General features: G+C 43.7%; 1 protein-coding gene across 2 annotated transcripts in view; it reads right to left on the bottom strand.

Moving 5' to 3' along the window:
- ADAMTS12 (ADAM metallopeptidase with thrombospondin type 1 motif 12) overlaps nucleotides 1-18,797 on the bottom strand; it is a 314,813-nt gene extending 296,016 nt beyond the window's left edge. For both annotated transcript variants that reach the window (XM_001498142.6, XM_070246349.1), the window contains exons 1-2: nucleotides 18,126-18,797; nucleotides 11,033-11,394 (exon numbers count right to left, since the gene is read on the bottom strand). In XM_001498142.6, the coding sequence (XP_001498192.3) occupies nucleotides 11,033-11,394; nucleotides 18,126-18,252 (489 nt within the window). In that variant the 5' untranslated portion in view covers nucleotides 18,253-18,797. The remainder of the gene's footprint in view (nucleotides 1-11,032; nucleotides 11,395-18,125) is intronic.
- Nucleotides 18,798-24,598: the final 5,801 nt, after the last annotated feature.

Genomic DNA, 24,598 nt, shown 5'->3' with positions numbered 1-24,598 from the left:
CCCTGCTCCAAAGTCTCCTGTCTGAGTAAGCACAGGTCTTTACAGGCAACCCCCAAAGGTCAGGGGCCATGGAGAACTTCTCAGCCTGGGAGCAGAGTTAGGGGATATACAGAGCATTTCTTTCCTTCCCCCTGATGAGGAGCAACAAACCCTGACACACAGGCATCCCGCAACTCAAATGAGTGTTTTCTACAAATGAGCCACCAAGTTCCAGATGAGGAAGCAAAGGCAAGAAGCCACATGGGAAAGTTTTCCCACACAGCTCTGCCAGCAGATTTCATTCCTCTACTATATCACCCCAGGCTTCTGCTGGAGTTCAAGAACAAGAGGGCAGAAACGGTTACATTCTTTGATTGGATGGAAAAGGAATTAGCAGGACTTTCCATCTGGGCCAAGAACTGAACTGCACTTGAAGGAGCAATGTATTACAAAGCACATCCCTCTCTCAGCGGAGGCACTATCATATAGCAGATTTTGGGGTTTTTTAGCATAGATTTTTAAATGTCACTAATCTCATTTGTAGCATTCACCAGGCAAAATGCAGAGAACATCTAATTCTTGCATTTTTGGAAATTAGAACCTAACAAAGTTTAAAGAGTTAAAATTATTGTAACAGCATACCCTAGCAAAAGCTGATACCTTGCTGGTTAGAAGATAGGAAACTTTTCCAAAGCTTCACAGTGTCCTGCATCCAAAGATTAAATTTCTTTTTGGAGCATACCTTCCATTTGTTCTAGTGGAAAAAATTAAAACTCTCTTCTCCTCAATGGAAAGATGGCTAGACAAGGAAACGAAAGGATGCCTTCAAACATGGCTATTGGGTATGTATTTCAGCAGAAATGTTTCGCTGAAGGTTTGGGTGTTTGTATGGGAGAAATGGTTTTTTTCTTTATACAGATTTATAGGAGCTGAGGCTTTATGTAATTGTCTCTTCTTGAGAAGGCCTCCTCCCTTGTGTTCTAGCTCAAGCAGTTGTTCACTGCAGATCAGAAGCAAAGACCCCAATAGTTTCAGGAAATTGACGCAGACTTGCTCTTCACCTTGGATCAAAGGGGAGACTGGGAAAGAGAGATGGTTAGGACTTTCTGTCGCTCAATGGAAAAGAATCTGCTATTATTACACACACACCCCACCTCTCCACACTGCTGTCTGAAACTGAACATCTCAGGCTTTGAGAAACGTGCTAGTGATGGATTGTTGTGTTCTTATGTGATTGTCGTCTGGGGACCACAGAGCCAGGCCAAATCATGTGGGTAGGCGGCTCCACAGCTACTGTAGTAACACGTTAGTGCAAATTGCAAGAAGGTGTGCAGGGGAGGCAGATAAAATTTTAAAAGGTGCCCCCTCCAGACATATAAATTGAGAAAGGCACCCTGTCTGGGCAGATAAATTACAAAAAGATGCACCATTTTGGGCAAAGGGCTCATGAAAAGGCCCCTATTCCTCTTGGAGCCAGAACTTGGTTCAGCTGGCAGAGCCTGAGCTGGATGTCAGCCCCCACTGGTCCCCTTAATGAGGAACCTTTGTAGAGTTTGCAAAGCACAAACTGCCCAGTGGGACTCCGCAGCTTTAGGTTGTGGTTTCTCCAGCAGTGAGTAGATATTCCTTATAAGAAGTACCTGGAAAGAACTGGAAACAAAGACGAGCCTGAGACTGGCTGGGGAAATTGTCCTCCTTTCTCAGAGGCCTCATGATTGGGCCCAACACTCAGGAAAGAAATATGTTTCAGCACATCCCTTAGTGGGGAGATTGCTGGCAGGGTGATCCTTGCTACATATCCAAAGACCAAACGCTTGGTTAGAGACCCTCTTGAAGCTCAGCCTAGACTCTGAGCACAGCCAAAGGAAGTAGAAGTTTCAGGTTATTATTTGTGTTGTACTTCCCTTCCTTTTCTATGCAAACCTTTAAAAACGGCCTACTGAAAATTATAGTTTGGACTCTGGTGTTCTTTGCAGAACTAAGAAAAGGCCTGAACCAGGCTCAGAAGAGAAAAGTGAAGTTGATAGCAGTGTCCCCTTCCAAAGGCAACATGATGGTGGCAGTCACGGTGTTCTTAGAGTGATGAATCCAGGAGGGCCATATAGCAGGGGCAACATCACACTGCCATGATAAGGAGCCAACGCCTGGGAACCCCTCAGAAGGGGCTCAGAGACCATTTAAGCAGACCACATTCTGGAATTTAGTAGGTGGTGTTCAAGGCATCGTTTGGGTAGTTGAGGACATATAATCTCATTGTGACGTCACAGGCTGGGAGGGCCTACAGGAACTTGGAGCAGTACAAGGACTAAATACTGGAGTAAACACACTGATCCATCCAACCAACATTCACTGAGTGTTTATTGGAGAACAGAGCTGCACGTGTGTGAACAAGATGGGGTGAGGAAAAGAAAAGTTAAGTGAAAAAGAAAAGAAAATATCAGGTACTGCAGGTTCTTTTTAAAAATAAAATGGTCAATGCGATAGAGCACTGGAGAAGTTTACTTTAGATTGAGCAGTCAGGGAAGATCATAAGCTGGGATCTGAAAGACAAGGAGGAGCAGCTATGCAGAGATCTGGGGAGAGTGTTCTAGGCAGAGGGAACAATGCATGCAAAGGCAATGAGGCCAGAGTGTGCTTGGTACACTTGAAAAACAGAGAGAAGTGCGGTGTGGCTGGAGCACTATGCAGAAGGGCAAGGTGGTGGGAGAGGAGGGCTGGGAGGTGGGCAGTGACCAGATCAGAGCAAGTCTTGGAAGCCGGGGCAAGGCATTTGGATTTTATTCTACTGTAAAGGGAAACCAGTAGGAGATTTTAAGTAGAAGAGCGCACTGCTCTATAAGTGTATTTGGAAGACCAGCCTGGCCACTACGTGAGAAAGAGCTTGCCGTGAATTCAGAGAGAAAGCAGAGGAACCACTTGAGAAGTCAATGGAATGGTCCAGAGGAGAGAGGATTGGGACCAGGACCAGGGCAGGGCTTCTCAACCTCAGAACTACTGACATTTTGGACCACATACCCCTTTGTTGTACAGGGCTGTTCTGTGCACCGTAGGAAGTTTAGTAGCATCCTTGACCTCTACTCACTACATGCCAGAAGCTATTCCCCCTTCCCCAGTTGTGACAACCAAAAATGTCTCCAGTCGTTGCCACATGTCCCCTGGAGGGCAAAGCTACCCCTGTCGAGAATAACTGGAGTAGGGTATTAGCTGTGGAAGTGACAAGATTGGTAGATCCTGAACATATTTTGAAGGAAAAGCTGACAATTTGCTGCTAAGAAGAGATACAGAGTGTGAGAGAAAGAGGGGAGTTAATGACAGAATAATTCCATGCGTTTTGACCTGGGCAACTGGGAGAATGGACTCGACATGTACAGCAACGGGTAAGACTTCAGGAGGAGAGAATCAAGACTGTTGCTCTGAACACGTTAAATTTGAGACTCTTGTTAGGCATACCTGTGGAAATGGAAAATAGACAGCTGAAGTTCCAAGGAAATGTTAGAGTTAGATATATATATTTAGCACTTATTCACATACATATACAGAGATAGAGGTAGATGACACAGATAACAGGTAGACAAATGATTAGATAGATAATTAGATGATGATGAAAGATAGATGATGAATGGACAGATGGATGGACAGACGGATGGACGGACAGACAAACTAACAGATAGATAAGTAGATAGCATTTAGGACTGGTCAAGATCACCTAATAAGAGTGCGAATTTAGAGAACAGGGATCCACAGACAAAGACCCAGGACGCATTAGTAGTCAAATATAGGGAAATGAGCAAAGAACTTGAGACACAACTATCAGCACGGTAGGTAGGAGAAAAACCATAGTAATGTGGTGTCACTTAAGCCAAGAGAAAAAAATACTTAAAAACAGGAATAATTAATTGTGCCAAATGGCTGAGACATCAAGCACCATGAAAAACGAGAGGCACCCACTGACAACAGGAAGTTCACTGATGACTTGACAAGAGCAGCTTTAATGAGGTGTCCCAACAATGTGGGTGAAGGGATTCAGCTACTCTTACTAACCCACCAAGAGAACTGGAATACTCTTCTAAAGTATTTTAAAGCTATTATCTCCAACAGTGGTGCAAGGTAAGCAGGGCTGACTAATGTGATTATCCATATTTTCCAAGTAGGAATAGTTTGCAAGGGGCACATCAGGGTTAAGGCAGTCACTAAAAAGAAGGTTCTTGCTACAACTTTCCAGGCAGGTCGCACACTTAAAAGCCTACAAAAAGAGAGTCAGATGAAAAGAGCACTGAAGTTCTTCAGACTGAAAAGAAATCATAGATCATACTAATGAGGCTCAGAAATGTAGGTTATGCCAGAGCAGACTCTTCTTATACATGCCCTGAATCAATGGGCCAAATCTCCCCGGTTAATAAAACGTGGTCATCCCACCAGTGCCCCTCTTTCAGCAATGGGGGCAACAGTGAGGCTCAGCATAGAAGCAATTGTTCTCATTCTACCAGACTAATTTAGAAACAGAAAACTCTCCAAAACAGAATATTTCAAGAATAAACATGCATGAATAAACCAAGGGAACAAATTTGAAAAATAGTTTCACTAATTTTTCCCCAAATAAATCCTCTGACACAGAGAATGAAAAAAAAAAAAAAATACAAGGCTATTATTGGAGTCTACTTAAGTGCCTCATTCTCTTTTCACCACAACAACCCCATAGGTGGGATAGGCCTGCCAGCCCACAAGGACAGCCCACCCATGGGGTGATACATATGAGGGTAATGGGCTGAGAGATTTCCAGTGAGAATTGCCATTAGAGTGGCATTTAGAATTCCTCCCAAGGAGGCATATAATTCTCTCCTTTGGAAGGAGGGAGGACCAAGCATCAAGGACCTTTCAGTTCCACCAGTCAACCTAGATAGGTCTCGTGGGCAGAACTGGAAGGGACCTACCATGTTCATGGATTGGAAGACTAAACATAGCAATTGTCAATTCTCCCAAACTAATATATAGGTTTAATACAATTCTTATCAAAATCCCAGGAAGTTTTTTGTAATCAGATTATGCTAAAATTTATTTGGAAAGGCAAACAAACTAGACTTATTAAAACAACTTTGCAAAAGAAGGATAAAATGGGAGGAGTCAGTCTACCTGATTTCAAAACTAATTATATAGCTATAGCAATTAAGATTTCATTGGGGGAATAGAACGTAAAATTCAGAAACAGACTCACAAAAACATGTCCAACCGATTTTTGACAAGTGCAGAAGCAATTCAATAGAGGAAAAGTAGCTTTTTAAAAAAAATGGTATTGGAGCAATTGGACATCCATAGGCAAAACAAAGAAAGAAAAAGAAAGAAAGAAAGGGAATGAACCTTTGCCTAAGTCTCCCACTTTATATAAAAGTTAACTCAAAATGGATCATGAACTTAAACATAAAATATAAACATGAGGGGATGGGGGCAGGAAAGAAATGGGTGTGGCTATAAAAGGACAACATAAGGAACTGTTGTGATGGAAATGCCAGGGGTCTTGTGATGGAAATGTAAAAATCTTGGCTATGATATTTTGCAAGTAATTTTGCAAGATGTTACCATTGGGAGGGAACTGGGTAAAGGGTACGTGGAACCTTTCTGTATTATTTCTTACAACTACACATGAATCTACAACTATCTCAAAATAAGAAGCTAAACAAAAAAAACTCCTAAAAATAATATCTCTTTCAAAATTTTAACCCATAGTTGAGCTCAAAGCAAGAAAGGAAATCTCAATGTGCCAAAAGGGAAAGGAAAAGAGAATTGAGGGCGATTTGAAGCTGAATGGCCCTCAGAGAGCCATGACAGCTACTCAGATTAAATTTAAGGATTTAATTCCCCAGCAGGGGCTGGAAATGAGGCTAGGGTTTAGGATGGAGACAAGAACCAGATTCATTTTAATAAAGTCTGAGCTGAGAAATACTGTCCCTGACTGTGAACAAGAATTTAAAATATTTGTTTACTGACTCAGGTACACAGTCCAGGTGATGGGCACTTAGACCAAGCCCTTTGGAAGTAGGGTACCCCATGAAGAATCAGAACCCCTGTATCATGCAGAGGTGTGAAGTCTAACATTTTGCACTATCCTCCCAGTGCAGAAATTTAAATGGAACTACTAACAACAAATTAGCCTGGAACAAATCCTGTAGGGCCTCTGGCAACAGCAGTCCAAAACCACCCCAACGGGATTCTCACAGGTAACAACTCCCACTGAGGATGCATTCGGAGTCTGATTGATTAAAGAACACAGTTTCTCCATCAAAGAACTTAGAATGGAACAAATCAACTACATTGTTCAAAAGAAACAAATTCCATAGCTTCAAAGCTATAAAAGCATTGAGGTGGGGCTGGCCCAGTGGCACAGAGGTTAAGTTCACACATTCCGCTTCTCGGCAGCCCGGGGTTCGCCGGTTCAGATTCCGAGTGCGGACATGGCACCGCTTGACACGCCATGCTGTGGTAGGCGTCCCACATATAAAGTAGAGGAAGATTGGCATGGATGTTGGCTCAGAGCCAGCCTTCCTCAGCAAAAAGAGGAGGATTGGCAGCAGATGTTAGCTCAGGGCTAATATTCCTCAAAAAAAAGCATTGAGGGGAAAAGGGTGGTGAAAATGGAGACGACAGAGAAGGAGCTGCTGAGCCAGGGACATGGGCTGACTCAGTCTGAAAGCAGCCTCCAAGAAGGGAGCACCAGAGTTGTGTGAGAGGATATTAAACGGAGGAAGGAGGTTATCACACCTTGCCATAGGTGACCTTTCTTGGGTTTTCGGTTTGCAACCATCTGAGTCTGCTCCTAGGGAGAATAAATGAACCTCAAATTATAGACAACTCCAAGAGGACACAGGCCCCAACATTAGGATGACCACATGTGAAGCAAAGTATATGCCAGCCCTGAGCCACAGGAATGAGAAGCAGATGTCCTGCTCCACATGAGAGCATTTCCTTCCTCAGAAAGCCTTCCCAAATGCCACCTCTGTCCCTAGGAGTGGTGGGAGGCTTAGAGCCAATATCCCCTAACCCAGCCATCCTCTGAATCCAAGTGTGGGGTCATCCCTGGGTGAAAGGAAAAGTAAATATCCTGGAGGTCAGACCCCAGACAAGTGATCAGGAGAAATCAGACACGAGTCCAACCACTGTCCTTTTGACTAAGACCACTGTAGGTAAGCAAATGAACTTGAAGCCAGCCAGCTTGTGTGCTCACAGAAAGAAAAGAAATTCATTGGGCTTTTGGCACCTTATTTTATAACCATCCATTAACTGTCCAATTACGTGTAAAGGGCTCCAAAATAATTCCAGCGGACTGGTTCTTCCGGCAAATTTATTCAATGATTTGGATCTAAAACTTTTCCATAATCTTGGCTACCACACGAATCCATTACTGGCTCCTTTGAGCTCCTCTACTTAGTATAAATCTGAAATCTCTACCTGAAAATGCCACGTGGTGGTTCTTGCTGCTCCCTGGGGCCATTTGAAATTGAAAAGCTCCCACTATTCTATTCCCAAGCCTGGACTAATGCTACACAGGAGGCAATATCCCCTAGAAAACAGAAGATGAAAGTAGGGAGCAATTGAGCAGCAGTTCTCAGCATGGGCTACACTCTAGAATCCCCTGGAAAGAGCTGCTACTTTAGAGTAACATTGACTAATACTGCCACTTAATAATACACGCTGACCCAGTGGCTGGCAACACCTACTGCACATTAGAATCTCTTAGGGAGCTTTAAAAATACTGATGCCTGGGCTCCACCCTCAGACCAGTTAAATCAGAACATCTAGGAGGTGGGGTCAGGGCATGGGTACTTTTTTAAAGCTCCTGAGTTGATCCTAATGTTCAGCCAGGCTTAAGAATGACTACTCTAGTCCAGCACTTCTCAAACTTCAGTGAGCATCAGAATCTCCTGGAAAGCCTAATAAAACCAAGGCTTCAGATAGGCACATAGTAGAGACCGAAAGTAGACAAGTGGTTCCAAAGACTAGCAGAGATGGGGGCATTGGAGGGTGACTGCCAAGGGGGTTCTTCTGGAGCTAATGAGAATGTTCTAAAATGTATTGTGGGGATGGTTGCACAACTCTGGAATATATTTAAAGCCATTGAATTAGACACTTTAAGTGGGTAAGCTGTATGTAAGTGAATTATATCTCATTGAAGCTGTTAAAACCCACTCAGTAGGTTTCTGCCCACCCCCAGAGATTCTGATGCACTAGGTCTGGAGCAGAGCCCATGAATTTGCCTTTTTAGTGAGCTCCCAGGGGATGTTGATTCTATGGGGTCCAGGCCACACCCTCTGTGGGTCCTAGCCCACAGAAAGGCACCAGTGTTTAAACTTTCTGGGATTTTATAAGCATGATGATGGTTTGCACGTTAATGAGTAGACGTGGGTTCCCACGTTACTGTTCTATGGAATAGTGTGGCCTTGTATGTTTGTCTAATGGGTCACTTCATGCCTATGTGCCTGTCCTTGCAGAAAAAGGGCTCCATCTTCTGCTCCCTGGTCATAGAGGATCAGGTGCCACTGATGCTTCCAGGGTTGTCTCATAGAAACAAGGCAAGGATTGCAAAGGGAAAATGTGACATGAACCCAGAGCAAGCCCAGAGGATGAGGACCATGGAGACAAGAGGCATTCCCCGGTACAACAAAGCACCGCATGAGGCGTGGGGAGAAGAAGAAAGAAATAGGGCATCACCCTTGATTTTGTGTCCTTTATGATCCAACAAGGGGGAAATGATAAATACCTACATATGAAAATCCACATTTACAGAAAAAGGCAAGGCAAGACTTTCTGTTACAGTAGTCCTCCCTTATCCTCAGTTTCCCTTTCTGCAGTTTCAGTTACCTGTGGTCCAAAAATGCTAAAAGGAAAATTCCAGAAATAAACAATTCATAAGCTTTAAATTGCCCACCATTTGAGTAGTATAATGAAATCTCTCACCATCCCACTCTGTCCCACCCAGGACAAGAATCATACCTTTGTCCAGCGTGTATCAACATTGTATATGCTACCCACCCACTAGTTACTTGGTAGTCGTCCAGGTTATCAGGTCAATTGTCACGGTATCACGGTGCTTGTGTTCAAGTCACTCTTACTTTACTTAATAATGGTACCAAAGCACAAGAGCAGTGATGCTGGCAATTTGAGGATTCCAAAGAGAAGCTGGAAAGTGCTTCCCTCAAGTGAAAAGGTGAAAGTTCTCCATTTAATAAGGAAAGAAAAAATTATTACAGTACGTTATTATAATTGTTCTATTTTACTGTTACTTATTGTTGTTAATCTCTTACTGAGCCTAATGTCTAAGTTAAACTTTCTCATATCTTTGTATGTTTGGAAAAAGCATAGTATATATAGGGTTTGGTACTATCCATGGCTTCAGGCATCCACTGGGGGTTTTGGAATATATCCCCCATGGATAAGGGGGGACTATTGTATTGTACAAAATGAGACATCCCAGAGGTCCTTCAGAAAATTGAACTTTCTTGCTACATTTAAACTGTTGTACAATGTTTTACACTAATTGTCCTACATGTTCTAACAGAGACAAACTATACAAGTAGAAGATAAACAGAATCCTAAATCAGGAAGAGCAGGATTCTCATCTAACTGGCAGTAACGATGGAGGATTCGGGACGAGGGCCATCTGTAGGAATGCGAACTCTACTGAGTGGTTTTGCTCAGCAAACCAGCCCTGGCACGGGCGCCAAGGCCAATACCCCAGGCTCCGCCCTCACTGCCCCCAGGACTCTGGAATGTCTCCAACTGCAGTCACTCTCTAAGCACACTCTCTTAGCGCTGGTGCCTGCCCCCTACTCGAGCAAGACAAAACCTCAGCATAATTCCTAAGCATTGTTTGCCACGCAGTTGCCAGTGGGGCTGTCACTGTTCTTGGTGCTAGAAAGAAGAGGGAACAAAGGGATCTCTTTTATTTTCAACACTGGTTTAAATTTTGAAAAATAAGCTTGGTCACATTTTGAGATGTAGCACGTGATAGTGGAAAGACTCGGGCTCAAATCAGCTGTGCAGTAAAGTTATTCAACATCTCCAAGCTTCCTCATCTACTAAAAAATAACAAAAATGGAGGGGGAGAGGAAAAGAAAACAATGCACATAAACCACATCATAAACCACACAATCCAGTGCCTGGCATATTAGAAACATGGAAAATAATAATAACAGCTGCCATTATTATTGAATATGAAGAGACATTCATTGAGTGTCTATTATTTACTAAACACTCTTCTAAGATTTTTATATACATTAATCCATTTAATTCTCACCATACTCTATTAAAGAGATCAGCAAACTTTTTCTGTAAAGGCCAGGTAGCAATCTTTTGTGCCTCATGGGCCATACGGTTCTTAACACAACTACTCAGCTCTGCTGTTGTAGTTTGAAAGTGAAAGTGGCCATAGACAATAAACACGTGGGCATATCTGCGTATGAATAAAACTTTAGTTATAAAAACAAGAGGCAGTCCAGATTTGGCCCGTGGGCCACAGTTTGCCAACCCCTGCTCTCTGAGATGGGTACTACCATTATCTCCATTTTACAGATGAGAAAACAGAGGTACAAAGGGATCAACTGACAGCCCAAGGTCCCACATGAAGTCTGACTATGAAGTATACATTGTCAACTATTATATCATAGCCATTGCTGACGCCACTATCATTACTAGTAAGCCTCTCACTCAGTCCAAATCCAGATTTTCCCAACTCGAAAGGGGCTGGCCAGCCAGTCAGGCACCAACACCCTCAGAGCTAGCTCAGAGGTTGAAGACTCAATTCCCCTCCTCCTCCCCCAGTGTTCCTGGTTGAAGTTCTCCCTGCTCTGAGCCCTCAGTGCCCTTACTCTGTACCTCCCAGATCGATCGAATTTTGTTTTATGCACTTTCTCCCCAGCCCATTTGGAGGCCAGAACCAGGCACATCACAAGTGCTTAATTTGCATGTGTTGAATGTGTCTGTGAACCCGTTGGCAGTGAGTGTGCAGTCCAAGACAGTAGGGGCCGGGGCGCAGAGGAGGAACGTGATGGACCCAGGCACTCACCAGTCCATGGCAGGCACTGAGGGCAGCTGTCCCGATTCTGGTGCCCTGCTGCAGAACCGTGCCCCTGAGATGGCAGGGCGGGCCCGAGGAAGCCACCATCTTAACATGGGAGAGGTTCCCATATCTCCTCTCTACGATGTAGCTTTTGGAAAGAAATCCCTGATTGACCGTCAAGTTAAAAAACAGGTCCTTCTCCTCATGTGAAATTCTGTAGTACACCTGGTCCTCTGGGCCACCCAGATCTCTCTTCCTCCTGCTGCTGCTGATAGGATGGTGCAACCCATAGGATAGAAAATGCCCACTCGCATCTACTCGGACAGGAGCCACCACGTGGTATTCTGGCAGGGCCTTGATAAAATGCTCTGAAAGAAAAGGAGACACAGAATAAAACTGAGAGAGATCTCTGCCGAGTCTGTAGCAAGGCAAATGCACTCCCGTTTGGAACTTAGATTTTAGCTTCTTGATTGCAAAACCCCACTGTTGCCTTGAAGTTTAGACCCTGCCCACCACACAAATACTGGCAACATTAAACTCCCTCAACTCGATTTGACATGTGGCTCCCTCCTTGATGAGACATGGCAGTGTGAGTTGACACTAAGGCACAACTCTGGATGTCAGATGTTTTACCAAAGACAAATTAAGATGAGAATTAATTCACGAGGAATACTGTTAGGAAAGGGCAAAGTCAGTATGATGAAAAAGGGCATTTCCAGTCCAGAATTCATTAATACAAATCACAGAATTTCACTGTTTATCATAAGGAGATTAAACGCCTTAGAAACTTCCTGTTAAATCAGGTTGGAGCAAAAATGCAAAAACACAGCAAACTCATCATATACACTGTGACAAACCTCGAACCAATTACAGCATAAGTGTTCCATAATGTAGGAAAGAATGCTTAAAGGCGCTTGGGTGATTCTTTTCTATCTTTACAATATATACAAAATAAAATGGTAAGCAAACGCATTAGGATCCGAGGCATGGGCTCAAAATATGAAAACGGCCATTTATTTAGTATTCTGGCAGGGCCTTGAATTTAAAAATGCAAGATGGGCTGGCCTGATGGCATAGTGGTTAAGTTTGTGCTCCGCTTTGGCGGCTGGGGGGTTTGCCAGTTCAGATCCCAGGCGTGGACCTACACATAGCTGATCAAGCCATGCTGTGGCAGACATCCCATATATAAAATAGAGGAAGATGGGCACAAATGCTACCTTGGGGCCACTCTCCCTCAGCAAAAAAAGATGAGGATTGGTGGCAGATGTTAGCTCAGTGCTACTTTTCCTAAAAAACAAACCAAAAAAAAGCAAGATAGGAACACTTGTTCCTTCCACACACCAGAACGCATGCACCTTCTGACTTAAATTTAAATCCCCACCACTGCCTCCTCATTTTGATGTTTGAGGACAAATCTTCAAAACAGTGCTCAATGAGAAATAAAGAACACAACAAGTTAATACAGAGCCTTTTACATTAATGGGAAATACATGCACACAAAAACAATAATACAAAGTTTGCCAGAACATACTTGAACAAAAAATACATATGGAACCCATCAAAATGGTTTTCTGTGAGGAGGAATGGGAGTGGGGTATAGGGACAAAAATGGATAAATAAATAATATAAGAAAGGGGTTTTGCACAAATTAATGATGCTAGTGTGCCATGAACTAGGAGTCAAATTGACTGAGTCCTCTGTACTGCCCACTCCCCAAGGAATCTCTGGGCCTACGTAGTACCAGAGCTGTACTGCCCTTCCAAGTTCAGACCTCAGAAGAGGAATGGCCAGGTTGGGTGGGGCAGAGGGGGTTGGCTTCTACAGAATTTCTCCCATGTTGCTCTTCCTTCTACTATTCACAATAATGTCTCTGGCTTCTCCAGGGTTGGAGCAGTGGAGGAAAGTTAGGGGCAGAAAAAGTCTTATTCCACTCAGTAGGGCCATCATCTTGCCACCCCCGTGTGCAGTCAATGTCCAGATGCTGACTCCTATAAGAGAAGCTCTTACACCCTTTAGAGGGCCTCTCTCTGAAGATTCATCTCAAAGAACTAAACACGATTTTTGAAAATATAAAACGAGACAAAAGCTTGCCTAAGTCCCAGCACTTATTGCCCAAAGAATAAAATATTTTATAAATAAATTCTATAAATAAATTTACAGCTTTTGACCCCATTGCTTTTGATCTAAAGAGTTGTTAAGAAAGCAGCATAAGCCAGATGTATAACAATATAATGATACGGGCCAGCCTGGTGGCTTTGTGGTTAAGTTCACATGCTCCACTTTGGTTGCCTGGGGTTTGCAGGTTCAGATCCTGGGCACAGACCTATACACTGCTTATCAAGCCACATTGTGGTGGTGCCCCACATACAAAATGCAGGAAAACTGGCACAGATGTTAGCTCAGGGACAATCTTCCTCAAGCAAAAAAGAGGAAGATTGGTAACAAATATTAGCTCAGGGCCAGTTTTCCTCTTCAAAAAAAAATATTTATATATACATATATATATATATATATATATATATGTATGTATATATAATGAAAATAATCATGTAGCCATCTACTGAGCACTTGCTCTGAGCCAGGTACCATAAGTGTCCTCTCATTCAATACTCACAATGACCCCATGATATAGATTCTGTTATTATCATCATTTCATAGACAAAGATACTAAGTCTAAGAGAGGTCACAGAGCCAATATGCAACATTTCCTTGGATTAAAGTCCTGTGCTTCCTATTTCAAAAGCATGTTCTTAGCCACCACACTTCACACACATAAGCAGTTGCACTTGGCAGAGAGTGTAACAGAGGAGAGGCCTTAGCACTGCCCCTGGGGAGGATGATCTGACAAGGAAAGAACTCTTGACTTATTAAGGGACCTCAATTCGCTCAGCAGTCAATAGAGATAATAATTGCCTCTTTATCAGGCAGAGCAACGGGAGAGACGACCAGTATTCTCTCTTGATTTGATTGCAAAGGAGACAGCCAAGCCGTGTCAGCCTACGGGAGTGGAGAGAAGCAGAAGGCCACTTGCTGAATGTGGTTTATGTGGGCGGCCCACCTGCAGTTGCTTCACCTATATAATGGGTGTAATGATAATAGTATCTGCCTCCTAGGGTGGTTGTGAGGATCCAATGTATTAATATACGTCATAGATTTAGCACAGTGTTGACAAACAGCGCTCACTACCCAAACACTAGCCTCCGTGGGCATTAGAAAGAGAAACTTGGCTACCAGGATCCCTTGGCCAGGCACATGTGCAACCCCCAAGCAGAGACAGGGGAGAAGCCAGCATTCACCTTCGCTTCCCTCAGTAGGTGATTAGTCCAAAGATTAGCTAGTTATAATCTTGACCGATGGAAAGTAGAGCTCAGAGGCAATAGGACAGGGATGGAGAATTAAGACTTCAGGAAATAATAATAGCTCCTAATGTTTACCATTTCTATGGTCAAGCACAGCATTATATCAACAAGTACATTTCTATGGTCAAGCATAGAGTGTACCAACTTGGTCTGGTCTAACCCTCACAGTTGTCCGGGGCAGGTATTGTTAACAGTGTCCCTCATCTTACCCTTCACTCCCACCTCTATAAAAAGACGATAAAGAGGGGCAAAGATTCATGCTGGGGCAACCTGACCCCATCCTTCTAACCTCTGCCCTCATTGCTTCTCGATGGTCTACCGCTGAGAACCAGAGGTCAAGGTGGGGCGTCAACAAGGCTGTGAGGAGGGGCTGAGACACATTATCACATCACAATCCGCACTAGGGCTTATGGAAATACGTTATAGGCCCCAAATATTTTTGATTTGCCTTGTTCAAAATTAGATTTGAAATCCTTAGCCACAAACTTCAATGATACTTCATGAAAAACTTCAAGTGAACTCTGTTGGCACCAGCAATTTTGAAAATACAAAACACCAAGTGATCTTCTACTCTCCGCTTAGAAAGAAAGGAGAGAGCTGAGAAGATATTTAGCTGCCAGTTTCATAAAGTTTAGGTTAAATCTATACTTATTCTTTATATTTATTTCTAGCTTAGAACACAATTGACTCCTTACTAAAAAAGGCAACGAAATTCCAGTAATAGTGAGAAGCTTATTTTCATAATTCTATTCCACAAGGTTGTTATAACCTTTCAAGTGTATTTTTATTATGGAAAACTACATATGTGGAGAATTGTGTTGATCACCCTGAAGTCGTAAGATACAACACAAGAGGATGGATTTGCTCACCAACCCTATGATAACTAACTGCAGACCATAACTGCTTATTATAATTAACACAATAAAATATCAAAACTGTGAAGTCTCTTCTGACATTAAGAAAATATCTGAAATCAATTCCTCCTTGCTGAAGTTATTTTTTGCAAATGGCATAAATACATGATGATAACATTTGTCTTGAAACACACTGCAACATTCTTTCTATTCTTGCACAAGCCTGTACAGCCCAGAGAACAACTCTAACATGGGACACCGTGCCTGCCCTATTGATTTTATGGTGTTGTCAAGAGCAAAAGAGATCATAGAAGTGACTGGTGACTTATAAACAGGAGAGAGAATAAGGAACCTAAGACGATATCATTGGCCGTAGAAGAGAGGCCCTATGTTGTGTGCAAGATTAATATTCCCCATTGTTCTGATCACTTGGTTGGGAACCTTGTGGAAGTCATTCACATTCATATATATCCCAAGTGAGTGATGGGGAAAGAATACTGGGCAGAGATTGTCAAATATGACTGTTTCTAGTCCCAGAAAGGACTCGATTTATCTCCATGCTCCTTCCTGACAATTAGAACTAGAATGAACCTTAATGGCTACTTATGATCTGAACGTGTGCCCAACTGTGGGGCCCTGTGCAAGTCCTTTCACCCCTCTGGTGAAGTAGCATGTAGTTGGTGCTCAATAAATACATGTTGACTAACAGACTAATCATCTATGTCTCCCATTCCTCATCAAAAATCAGAAGGATAGGAGAGATGATATCTGAAGTAATACGCAAGTTTAAATGTTCAGAATTTGTGTACAATTCAAAAATGTTGTGGGAGTGGAAATGGAAGTCTAGGGAGAGTGATTAACTGTGAAGCGGCAGGAAAGTCATTTTGAGGAAAAACCTAGGTCATCCTATTCCCAGGAAGCCTTAGAATTTCCTTCCCTCACTAGTTTGACCTCATCCCTCCTCTATCTATCTCTCTCAACTTGGTTTACTAAATGGAAGTCTGCTCAGAAATTTCTCCTTTGCAGGAAATGTTGATTACTTGTACATCCATTGGTGAGCTGATTAAGAACAAATATTTTGGTGAAAAACTTTTTAAAATCTTAATTAAAAAAAAAACTAAACATCTATGCATCACTAATAAGTTCAGAGCACTTTACAGCTATTGTTCAATGTCAACTACTGTCAGCACATAACCCTGAAGGTACCCACACAGAACAATCATCTCCCCCTGTCCAGAGAGGAGAAAGCAAGGCCCCGCGGTCGGCTTCACAGTAAGCTGAATTCCCTTACAAAGATGTGGAGCAAGCAGAGCTGAAAACCAACCCAGGAGAATGTGTGTCTTTGAACCAAATCTTCTCCAAACGCCCTGGGAAGTGCTCGCAGGCTTTGTTTGTGCTGCCGCAGAAGAGACTTTTCACAAAGGGGCTGTTTTTCAAAGAACAACAAACGTGGCTATTTTAAACTTGGGGGTGGGAGATCATATCTGGACCGTTTACACAAGTGAGTGCTGACTGACTGACATCTAACCCCAGTGTTTGCAGGCTCCAGCTTCCAAGGAAAGCAAGCTCTCGCTTCTGCTAGCTCTCGAAGTGATCTCTCCAGCAGTATTTGAACTGCAACGTAGGCAGAAAACCCTGCATGGAAATCCTCAACAAGGACAAGCTGGTGGTGTCTGACACCCAAATGGTCTTGGGGATTAAAGGAGGTCAGAAAACTATGGAAGATTCCCAAGACTTGAGCACAATCAGCAAACTCAAGACTTAATTGATGCTAACTAATGCTCCGCGTGCATGCGTGTGTGTGTGTGTGTGTGTGTGTGTGTATGTGTGTGTTTGTTGTTCCCATTATTGCTATAAGGCAATGCTGCTTGATTATAAGAAGCCAGGCCTGTGGGGTCAGGCTACCTGGTATGGAAACCTGGCTCCAACATTAGCTAGGCCCGTAAATTCCCCAAGCTTCAGCTTCCCCATTTGTAAAACAGGGACAGTAACAATAGTCCCTGCACCCCAGGAGCTGTTGTCATGGGCTGACACACACACAGTGCCTTGGAAGTCTTGGCACATAGAACATTCTCCAGCCACACAGAGCATTCCTGCTGCTCTGACTATTTTCTCCCAGAGGCACAATGAACTACTCACCAAACAGGCAAGTGTCTCTGACCCTTGCACGGCCAGTAAAAAAGCAGAGGCAACAGCACCACCCTGCTCAGGGTGTTAGGCTTAAAAATAACGATAATAATAATAGCGAATTGTCCATGGCAACTCCTCCGGGGCTTTCTATCGGCTTATGAGTTTCATGAAATCCAGAAAAAGACGCAGCCAGCTGTGATCAGCAAAGCAGGACAAGGAAAGGCGAGCCCCTATGGGGGTAAATTTTCCCCCAAAAGGATTGTTATTTTTAAAACACAGCCCTAAATCTTTCCAGGAAACCAAAACACAGCCAAGCTCCCTCAGCAGGAGGGCAGAATCATATTTCCCCTTCGCTGAGCAGAAGTTTAAAACTAACTAGAAACACCCGGTGACTGCCAGTGGCCAGTTAGAACTTTAAAAAAGAATCCTTTTCCGTGATCAGCATCTCAAAAATAGGAGACTAAAACTGTGCAGCATTCAGAGGAGACAAAAGAGAGAGGTAGTGGGTGGTTACCAGCTACCTCTGCAGCATCATCGGTGTAAAACAGACCAGGATCCTCGCCTTGCGGTAAGAAATGAAGAACCATCACCTTAAACACTGAATTCTATATTACTGAGATCCCAGCCCAGATTTCCTTACGACTGGGCCAACGGCTTTGCACAGTTCAGCGAGTGGGGGAAGGGAAAAGGGAGCAACTAACTTCTCTCACTTCTTACCCCTACGGTTTTCAAAAGAAATAAAGAAAAGCCACTAACCTTGCCTCCTGTCGGGGAAGTGCACCGGGCCCGGCAGAGGTTGTCTCCCATAGCAAAGAGCCCCAAAGTTCAGAAGCTGAGCCACAACAGAGAGGTTTGCAAGCCAGCTCCTCTGGGCACATGGCATGATTCAGTTGTTGGGGAGAAGAAAAGTCAACAAGTTTAGCTCTCAGCTCAAGAAATCAAGTCCTCGCCTATGGCCGAGGAAGATGCAGGAGTGCATGATCCAGGAGTGGGGAGGGAGCGGCTGCAAAGCTACCCACGGTCTCCCTTTGCTTTTTTTCAGCAGAAAGGGGCTAGTTACCTTTATTTCCCCTCCCGCCTCCTGAAGGGGGAGTGATTCAGCTGACAGAGTCCGCTTTCCGCGGGGTGTGGAACGGGTCAGAGCGGGAGGGCGCAGCCCACCCCAGATCCCCACCCCTCTGCCTTCCTCGCCCGGCCTCGCAGCCAGCTCCGCGCATCTTCCTCCTCCGGACGCACACCCCCGCGCTCCTCCGCCCCGCCCAGAGCCCGGCCACGCAAGCCAAATAGGGGAGCCCCGGGAGAGCCACCCTGGGCGGGACTCCAAGTAAGAGGCCCCCAGGCCAGCCCCTCACCGGCCGAAACACAAGCGGAAAACGTTGAGCAAGAGATGGGGCAGAGGGGACCCTGCTCCCTCAGCCTCCCCGGCTCAGTGCTGCCCCCTTGCCTGCCGTTCGCCTCCCAGTTCCCGAACTTTTCCTAACATTGCTCTTCCAACACTCCTCAGCCAGCCAGACGTCTCTGGGATTCTCTTCCAGGACAGGCTAGGACTTCCATTTGAAAGAGTAATAGGCAGTTTTTCTCTTTGCCAAGTCACACAAAGGGAAATGGGCTCAGCTAATCTTCTAGTTCATCCCTGGACCGGTCCCTTGTCTGTACAAAGAAGAGAGGAGAGCAAACGCTTGAGAGCCACTCTGGGTCTTCAGGTCTCTCCGGTGCTTTTCTACTTTCATAACCCCACTCTTCTTAGCCCACCTCCACTCACCCGAAAGGAAACCAGCAGAGTGGAGAAGGAAGTCAGCCCAAGAAGATGTCCAAGTGTCTCTCCAGTTCACCAGCACAGGCTGCCCACGGAGGGGGCGTCCATGTAAAGCTCAAGCTTTATAACACTGAGGGAATGCCACAAGGCAGGGAGCTTGCCAGGCATCCTGACGACCATCTGCTGGGATAATCCAGCCAAGATTTTGCACCTCTGGGCTGAAACAGGCCTCCTTACTCCATTCAGGAGGAATTTGGCCCCATGTTAGTTCTCCATGGCTTCCAACCAACCGTATGTGTTCAGTGAGAGGTTGGGGATGCCCACTCATCCAACCTTGTGCAGGGCTGGGGCAGCCAAGTCAAAGCAGTGACCACAGTGCCAGGTGGTCCTCAAAGGTCTGGGTGGGCAGTCTGAAGGACTTCAGGCTGGATAACTACACACCACAGCATTTCAAGGGGCTTGTATTAGTTTTCTACTGTTGCCATTACAAATTCCCATACACTTGGCAACTTAGAACAACGCAGATTTATTACCTTACAGTTCTGGAGGTCAGAAGTCTGAGATGGGTCTCACTTGGCCACAATCAAGGAGGTGTTAGCACAGCTGCATTCTTTTCTGGAGGCTCTAGGGGAAAATCCATTTTCTTGCATTTTCCACCTTCTGGAAGCCGCCCACATTCCTTGGCTCGTGGCCCTCTTCCCCCATTTTCAAAGCTAGCAAAGGCCTCTTGAGTCTCTCATATCACATCATCCTGACACTATCCCTTTTTCGTCCCTTTTCCATTTATAAGGACCTTTGTGATTACATTGGGCCCAGGCAAATCATCCAGGATAATCTCTTTATTTTATAGTCAGCTGATTAGCAACCTTAATTCATCGTCAACCTTTGTCCTCCTTGCCAGGTAACATACCATTTATGTTAGGCCATCATGGGCTGGACATAGAACTGCTCTGAGCCTCTTTTCTAGTTACATAAAGATTAGGTAGGAGGAACACATGTTGAGTCCAAAAGAGACTCAGATAAGACAGATACGTCTGGTGAAATGTTATGAAGACCCAACAAAAAAGCAATTGCAAGTGCATTGAAGAACCACTATGAGCTAGAACTCTTTGTGTTTCTTTTCCTTTCTTCCTCTTCCCCTCTCGCTTGCCCTTCTCCTCCTCTTCTTCCTCCTTCTTTTTCTTTTTCTCCTTTTAAAAGGAAGCAAGGTCTCACCTGAAGGGTGAGATCACTCCTGGCATCCATGCCCTGGAGAAGAGCTGTCTCGCAGACAGGAGCCCAACGAACTCTGGAAACTGCAGACTCCCAACAATATCAGGGGGATCAGAGATGATCCACAGGACACTCTGGACTCTCAGTTTCTTAACCTCTTCAACTCTAATGGCATTCTGCTTACCCTCTCTCCCTGACCTACTCTCGAGACCAAACCAGGAATATCTGTCACCCAGAGGTCATCCGAGGCTGAAATATTAAAATTATAAAATCCCACCGAAACTTTGTATTTTGTCAGCCCTTTCAAATCTTTATACCTGGTACCTTGGGAAAAGATTTAAAAAATCCTCTTGATGACCAAGGTTGGTAGCAATAAAAAAAGCCAACTACCTTTCCTGATATGTCCACTACAGAGAGCAGAAATGTGAATCACCCCATAGTCTCCAAATATCCCAGAGCTGATCCAAATACGCTGCCATTGAAGAAAGACTACAAAACATGTAAAACCTCAGCGTTGAATACCAGCTGAGAACAGCAAACATGTGTTACACACTGACTGTGTACTGGGCACTGTGCTAAACACTCTACTTGCATTACTTAATCTTCGCAAAAACTCTATTTGGTCAGGATTACTATCATCCTTGTTTTATAGATGGGGAAACAGACCCTGAAAGATTACATTGCTTGCCTAGGATCACATCACTATGAAGGGGAAACCCAGGATGAAGCAGTGAAGTTCAGAGAAGTTAAGAAACTTAACCAAGCCACTAAGTAGATTCAAATATAGGTCTGTGTTACCTAAGACTCCTTGTTATATCCTCATCCACAGAGTGGAGGGGACAAGAATACTGATGTAGCCACATCATCACAGTGTCTTGGATAGTGGTTTAGTTCGTTACGATAAAGTATTTTCCACGTAAAAATCCAAATTGTAACAAAAGATCTAAGAAGCCTCACAAAGAGCTCCCTATGTTTCATGGGCTAATAAGGCATTAAAAAATTCATACTTTCCTAATAAACTCTTAGAAGCACAAGAGATGGCTGAAGTTCAAGGAAAAATAGCTCAATGTATTTTTCAGAGCTGTCACGAACACTGGAAAGACAAAAGAAACTGACAGCAACCAAAAAAGTAACAACCCTGAGTTAGCCCCAAGAATCACAAATCAATATGCCACAAAAGGAGACTTCACATCTGTTCACGCCGCCTGAATACCACAAGCACCACCTCACAGTAAAAATCCTTGTATCACATTTCACAGTTTGCAAGGTGTTTCCCTAAGCAAAGTCAGAGGATGAAAAGGAGAAAAAGTCTTCATCTGAGGTTTTCAAGCGTAGTTAGACCTGCAATCCACCAGGAAGTCAAAAGAATAATCTTCAAAAATCATGTATTTAAATATCGTTGCTGCTTGTCCTATTTTCTTTTAAACTTCTCCACAGTCCTTTAAGGAGGATGGGGGTAAGTATCTGTAACCCTCAGGAGTGTCGGTGCACTTTTATTCTTCCACCCAATTGTATTCACTGTGTAACTGGATCAGTCACCAGCACTGCCCACTCTGTACATCCCCAGGCCCCAGAGAGTTTCCCTTCCGGGCTCAGCTTGAGGACCCTGGAATCTATTTATTGCAGGTTTTGTAAAGTTCCTTGGCTTTGTATTAAGTTGATGCCTTATGGACCATTTTTCTGACATTGTATCAGTTTAATTAAAGAAAGATGTCATGACAATGCCCCTTTGAAAGCCTTGCCTGAAAAGCCTATGGATTCTTGATTAATGAAACACACTATCGGGTGAAAGAAAACAGCATACCTCTGAGAAAATGCTTCGCAAGAGATCAAAATGTTGCAGTAAATTAAAACTAACTTCAGTTTGTAGATCGTCTTAAGCCTAATCAGAATGAAATGTAACAAGTCTTTACTGAGTTGGTAGGGGGAAGATTCACGTGGGAGGTCTGCCAGAGGGAGCCCACGTGGGGTGAGGGGGAACAGGGAGTGGGCAGTTGCAAGGTGTCAGAGCCGCAGCAATGAAAAGATGTCTGTGTAGCACAGCTGCCCAATGTGTGGTATCAGAGACCGAGCAGAGTGAGGAGGGCATCCGCCTGAGAGGCGATGTCCTGACAGGATGTTGAAACACTGGTAGGGTGAGAAGGGGTGGGCTTATGGTGGCAACTGATGGTGGCGATTGGAGACTGGTTACATTACAGGGGGAGATTGATCAAATAAGTAAACATAGCAAGGATAAGGGGAGTCAAATTTCGCACTGCCAGTAAAAAGAAGTACTAACATGAAAAGAGAGAAAAGTAGAATGAACCCTGCGGTGTGGAATTGAAACTGAAGGTATTGGTATGAACCTAGAGTTAGTGATATATATATAGAAGCATTCAGAAATAAAGATACAACTGTGCACAAATATTATGTATATGTGTGTGTACATACATATATCCCCTAGGTCAGTCCACTCGAGGATGTTGGAGAAAGGACCCCTCAAAAGCAATAAGTACACCTGACACTCAAATCTCAGATTCTAATACCGTTATCCCAAAAAAGAAACTAGGACTCCGGGGCCAGCCGATGTCCAAGTGGTTAAGTTCACGTGCTCCACTTGGTAGCCCAGGGTTTCACTGGTTCATATCCTGGGCGCAGACATGGCACTGCTCATCAGGCCATGCTGAGGCGGTGTCCCACATAGCACAATCAGCAGGACCACAACTACAATATACAACTATGTACTGGGGGGCTTTGGGGAGAAGAAGAAAAGAAAAGAAGAAGATTGGCAACAGATGTTAGCTCAGGTGCCAATCTTTAAAAAAGAAGAAACTAAGATTCCTTAGAGAAATGACTGATTCCAGAACTAAGGCTTGGAAAATAGAAGATGAGCCTGAAACATTTTGTTGCTCAAAACAAACAAAGGAACAACTCCAAGAAAGATGAGAGCATGTCCAAAGGAGAGAAGAGCTAGCATGAAAGGGCTCCCACTGGCCAAATCTAGGAAAGTTTAAGCAAAAAAAATGTATATTGTCAGTAATGAATTATTAGTCATATTATAAAATAAGAATCTATAAATCCATACTGAGACAAGCAGATAAATGAGTAGAAAGTTGATGAGGAATATGAACTTTATATAACTTTAAATTACCTCCTCCCAAATACTTATTAATTATAAAGTCCGAAAGAATACTTTAGAGTGGAGAAGCCTAGCAGATATCACCTTAATCAAGTTAACAAAGTAAACAAAATCAGTCATGTGGAGAATCAAAATCTGATAGCCTTCAATGAGAACAGCATCATTTCTGTGAAGTCTCTGCCAAAGACACAGAGCCTGAATGTAATAATGAGGAAACATCAGACAAACCAAAATCGAGGGACATTCTACAAAATAACTGGCTTTTTCGCTTCAAAAGGCCATAAAAGCCAAAGAAAAACTGAAAGACTGTTCCAGAGACCAAAGAGATATGCCAACTAAATGCAACACACGATTCTGAATAGGGTCCTTTTGTTTCAAAAGACACTGTTGGAACAATTAGTGAAACTTGAAAGGGGACCGAGGACTGGTGGTGGTATTGTGCCACTGTCAATTTCCCGATTGTGAAGATTGTAGTTATGTAGAAGAATGTCCTTGGTTGTTAGGGATACACATGAAAGTATTTGGAGGTGATGGGGTATCTGCTTGACAATTTACTCTCAAATGACTCAGAACACAAAATTTTTTTTTAACTTCACTTCCAACTTTTCTGGAAGTTTGAGATTGCTTCTAAATACAAAACATAAAATGTAACAGTCCATTCTCATTCTTTAAAATAACTTAACACATGGTGGGGACACTATAGAATTGGAAATTAGAGAAGCCTAATAAGGAGAAGTTGTATGGTGGCCTCTGTTCATCTGGGACAAAAACACCCACGCTGGCAGCTGTGGATGTTATCATGATTGGGCTGGTCCTTGTTGGTCCTGAACCACATAAGCACCAGCCCCTTTATTTCATTCTACCTAAAAAAGGAAGAAGTTAGGGATGGAATGCGTCAGGGAGCCTTTGTGTGCTACTGCCTTAGCAGAAACATTTGGAAGCCATCATAGGTATATGGAAGATATTAAGAGCCATGAAATGAAACAAGGTTACCTATTGAGTAAACGGGGCAGAGAAGAAAAAGAGACACGAGGACTGAAGTTTGGGCACTCTAAACTGATAGCATGTGCTGCACCCCCACCCCCCCAGAACCATATGTGAAATCCTAACCACAAATGTGACGTCATTAGGAGTGAGGCCTTT

The sequence above is a fragment of the Equus caballus genome, chromosome 21 (assembly GCF_041296265.1).
Source record: "Equus caballus isolate H_3958 breed thoroughbred chromosome 21, TB-T2T, whole genome shotgun sequence".
NCBI classification, from domain to species: Eukaryota; Metazoa; Chordata; class Mammalia; order Perissodactyla; family Equidae; genus Equus; species Equus caballus.
This window is presented reverse-complemented; position numbering and strand designations above follow the sequence as displayed.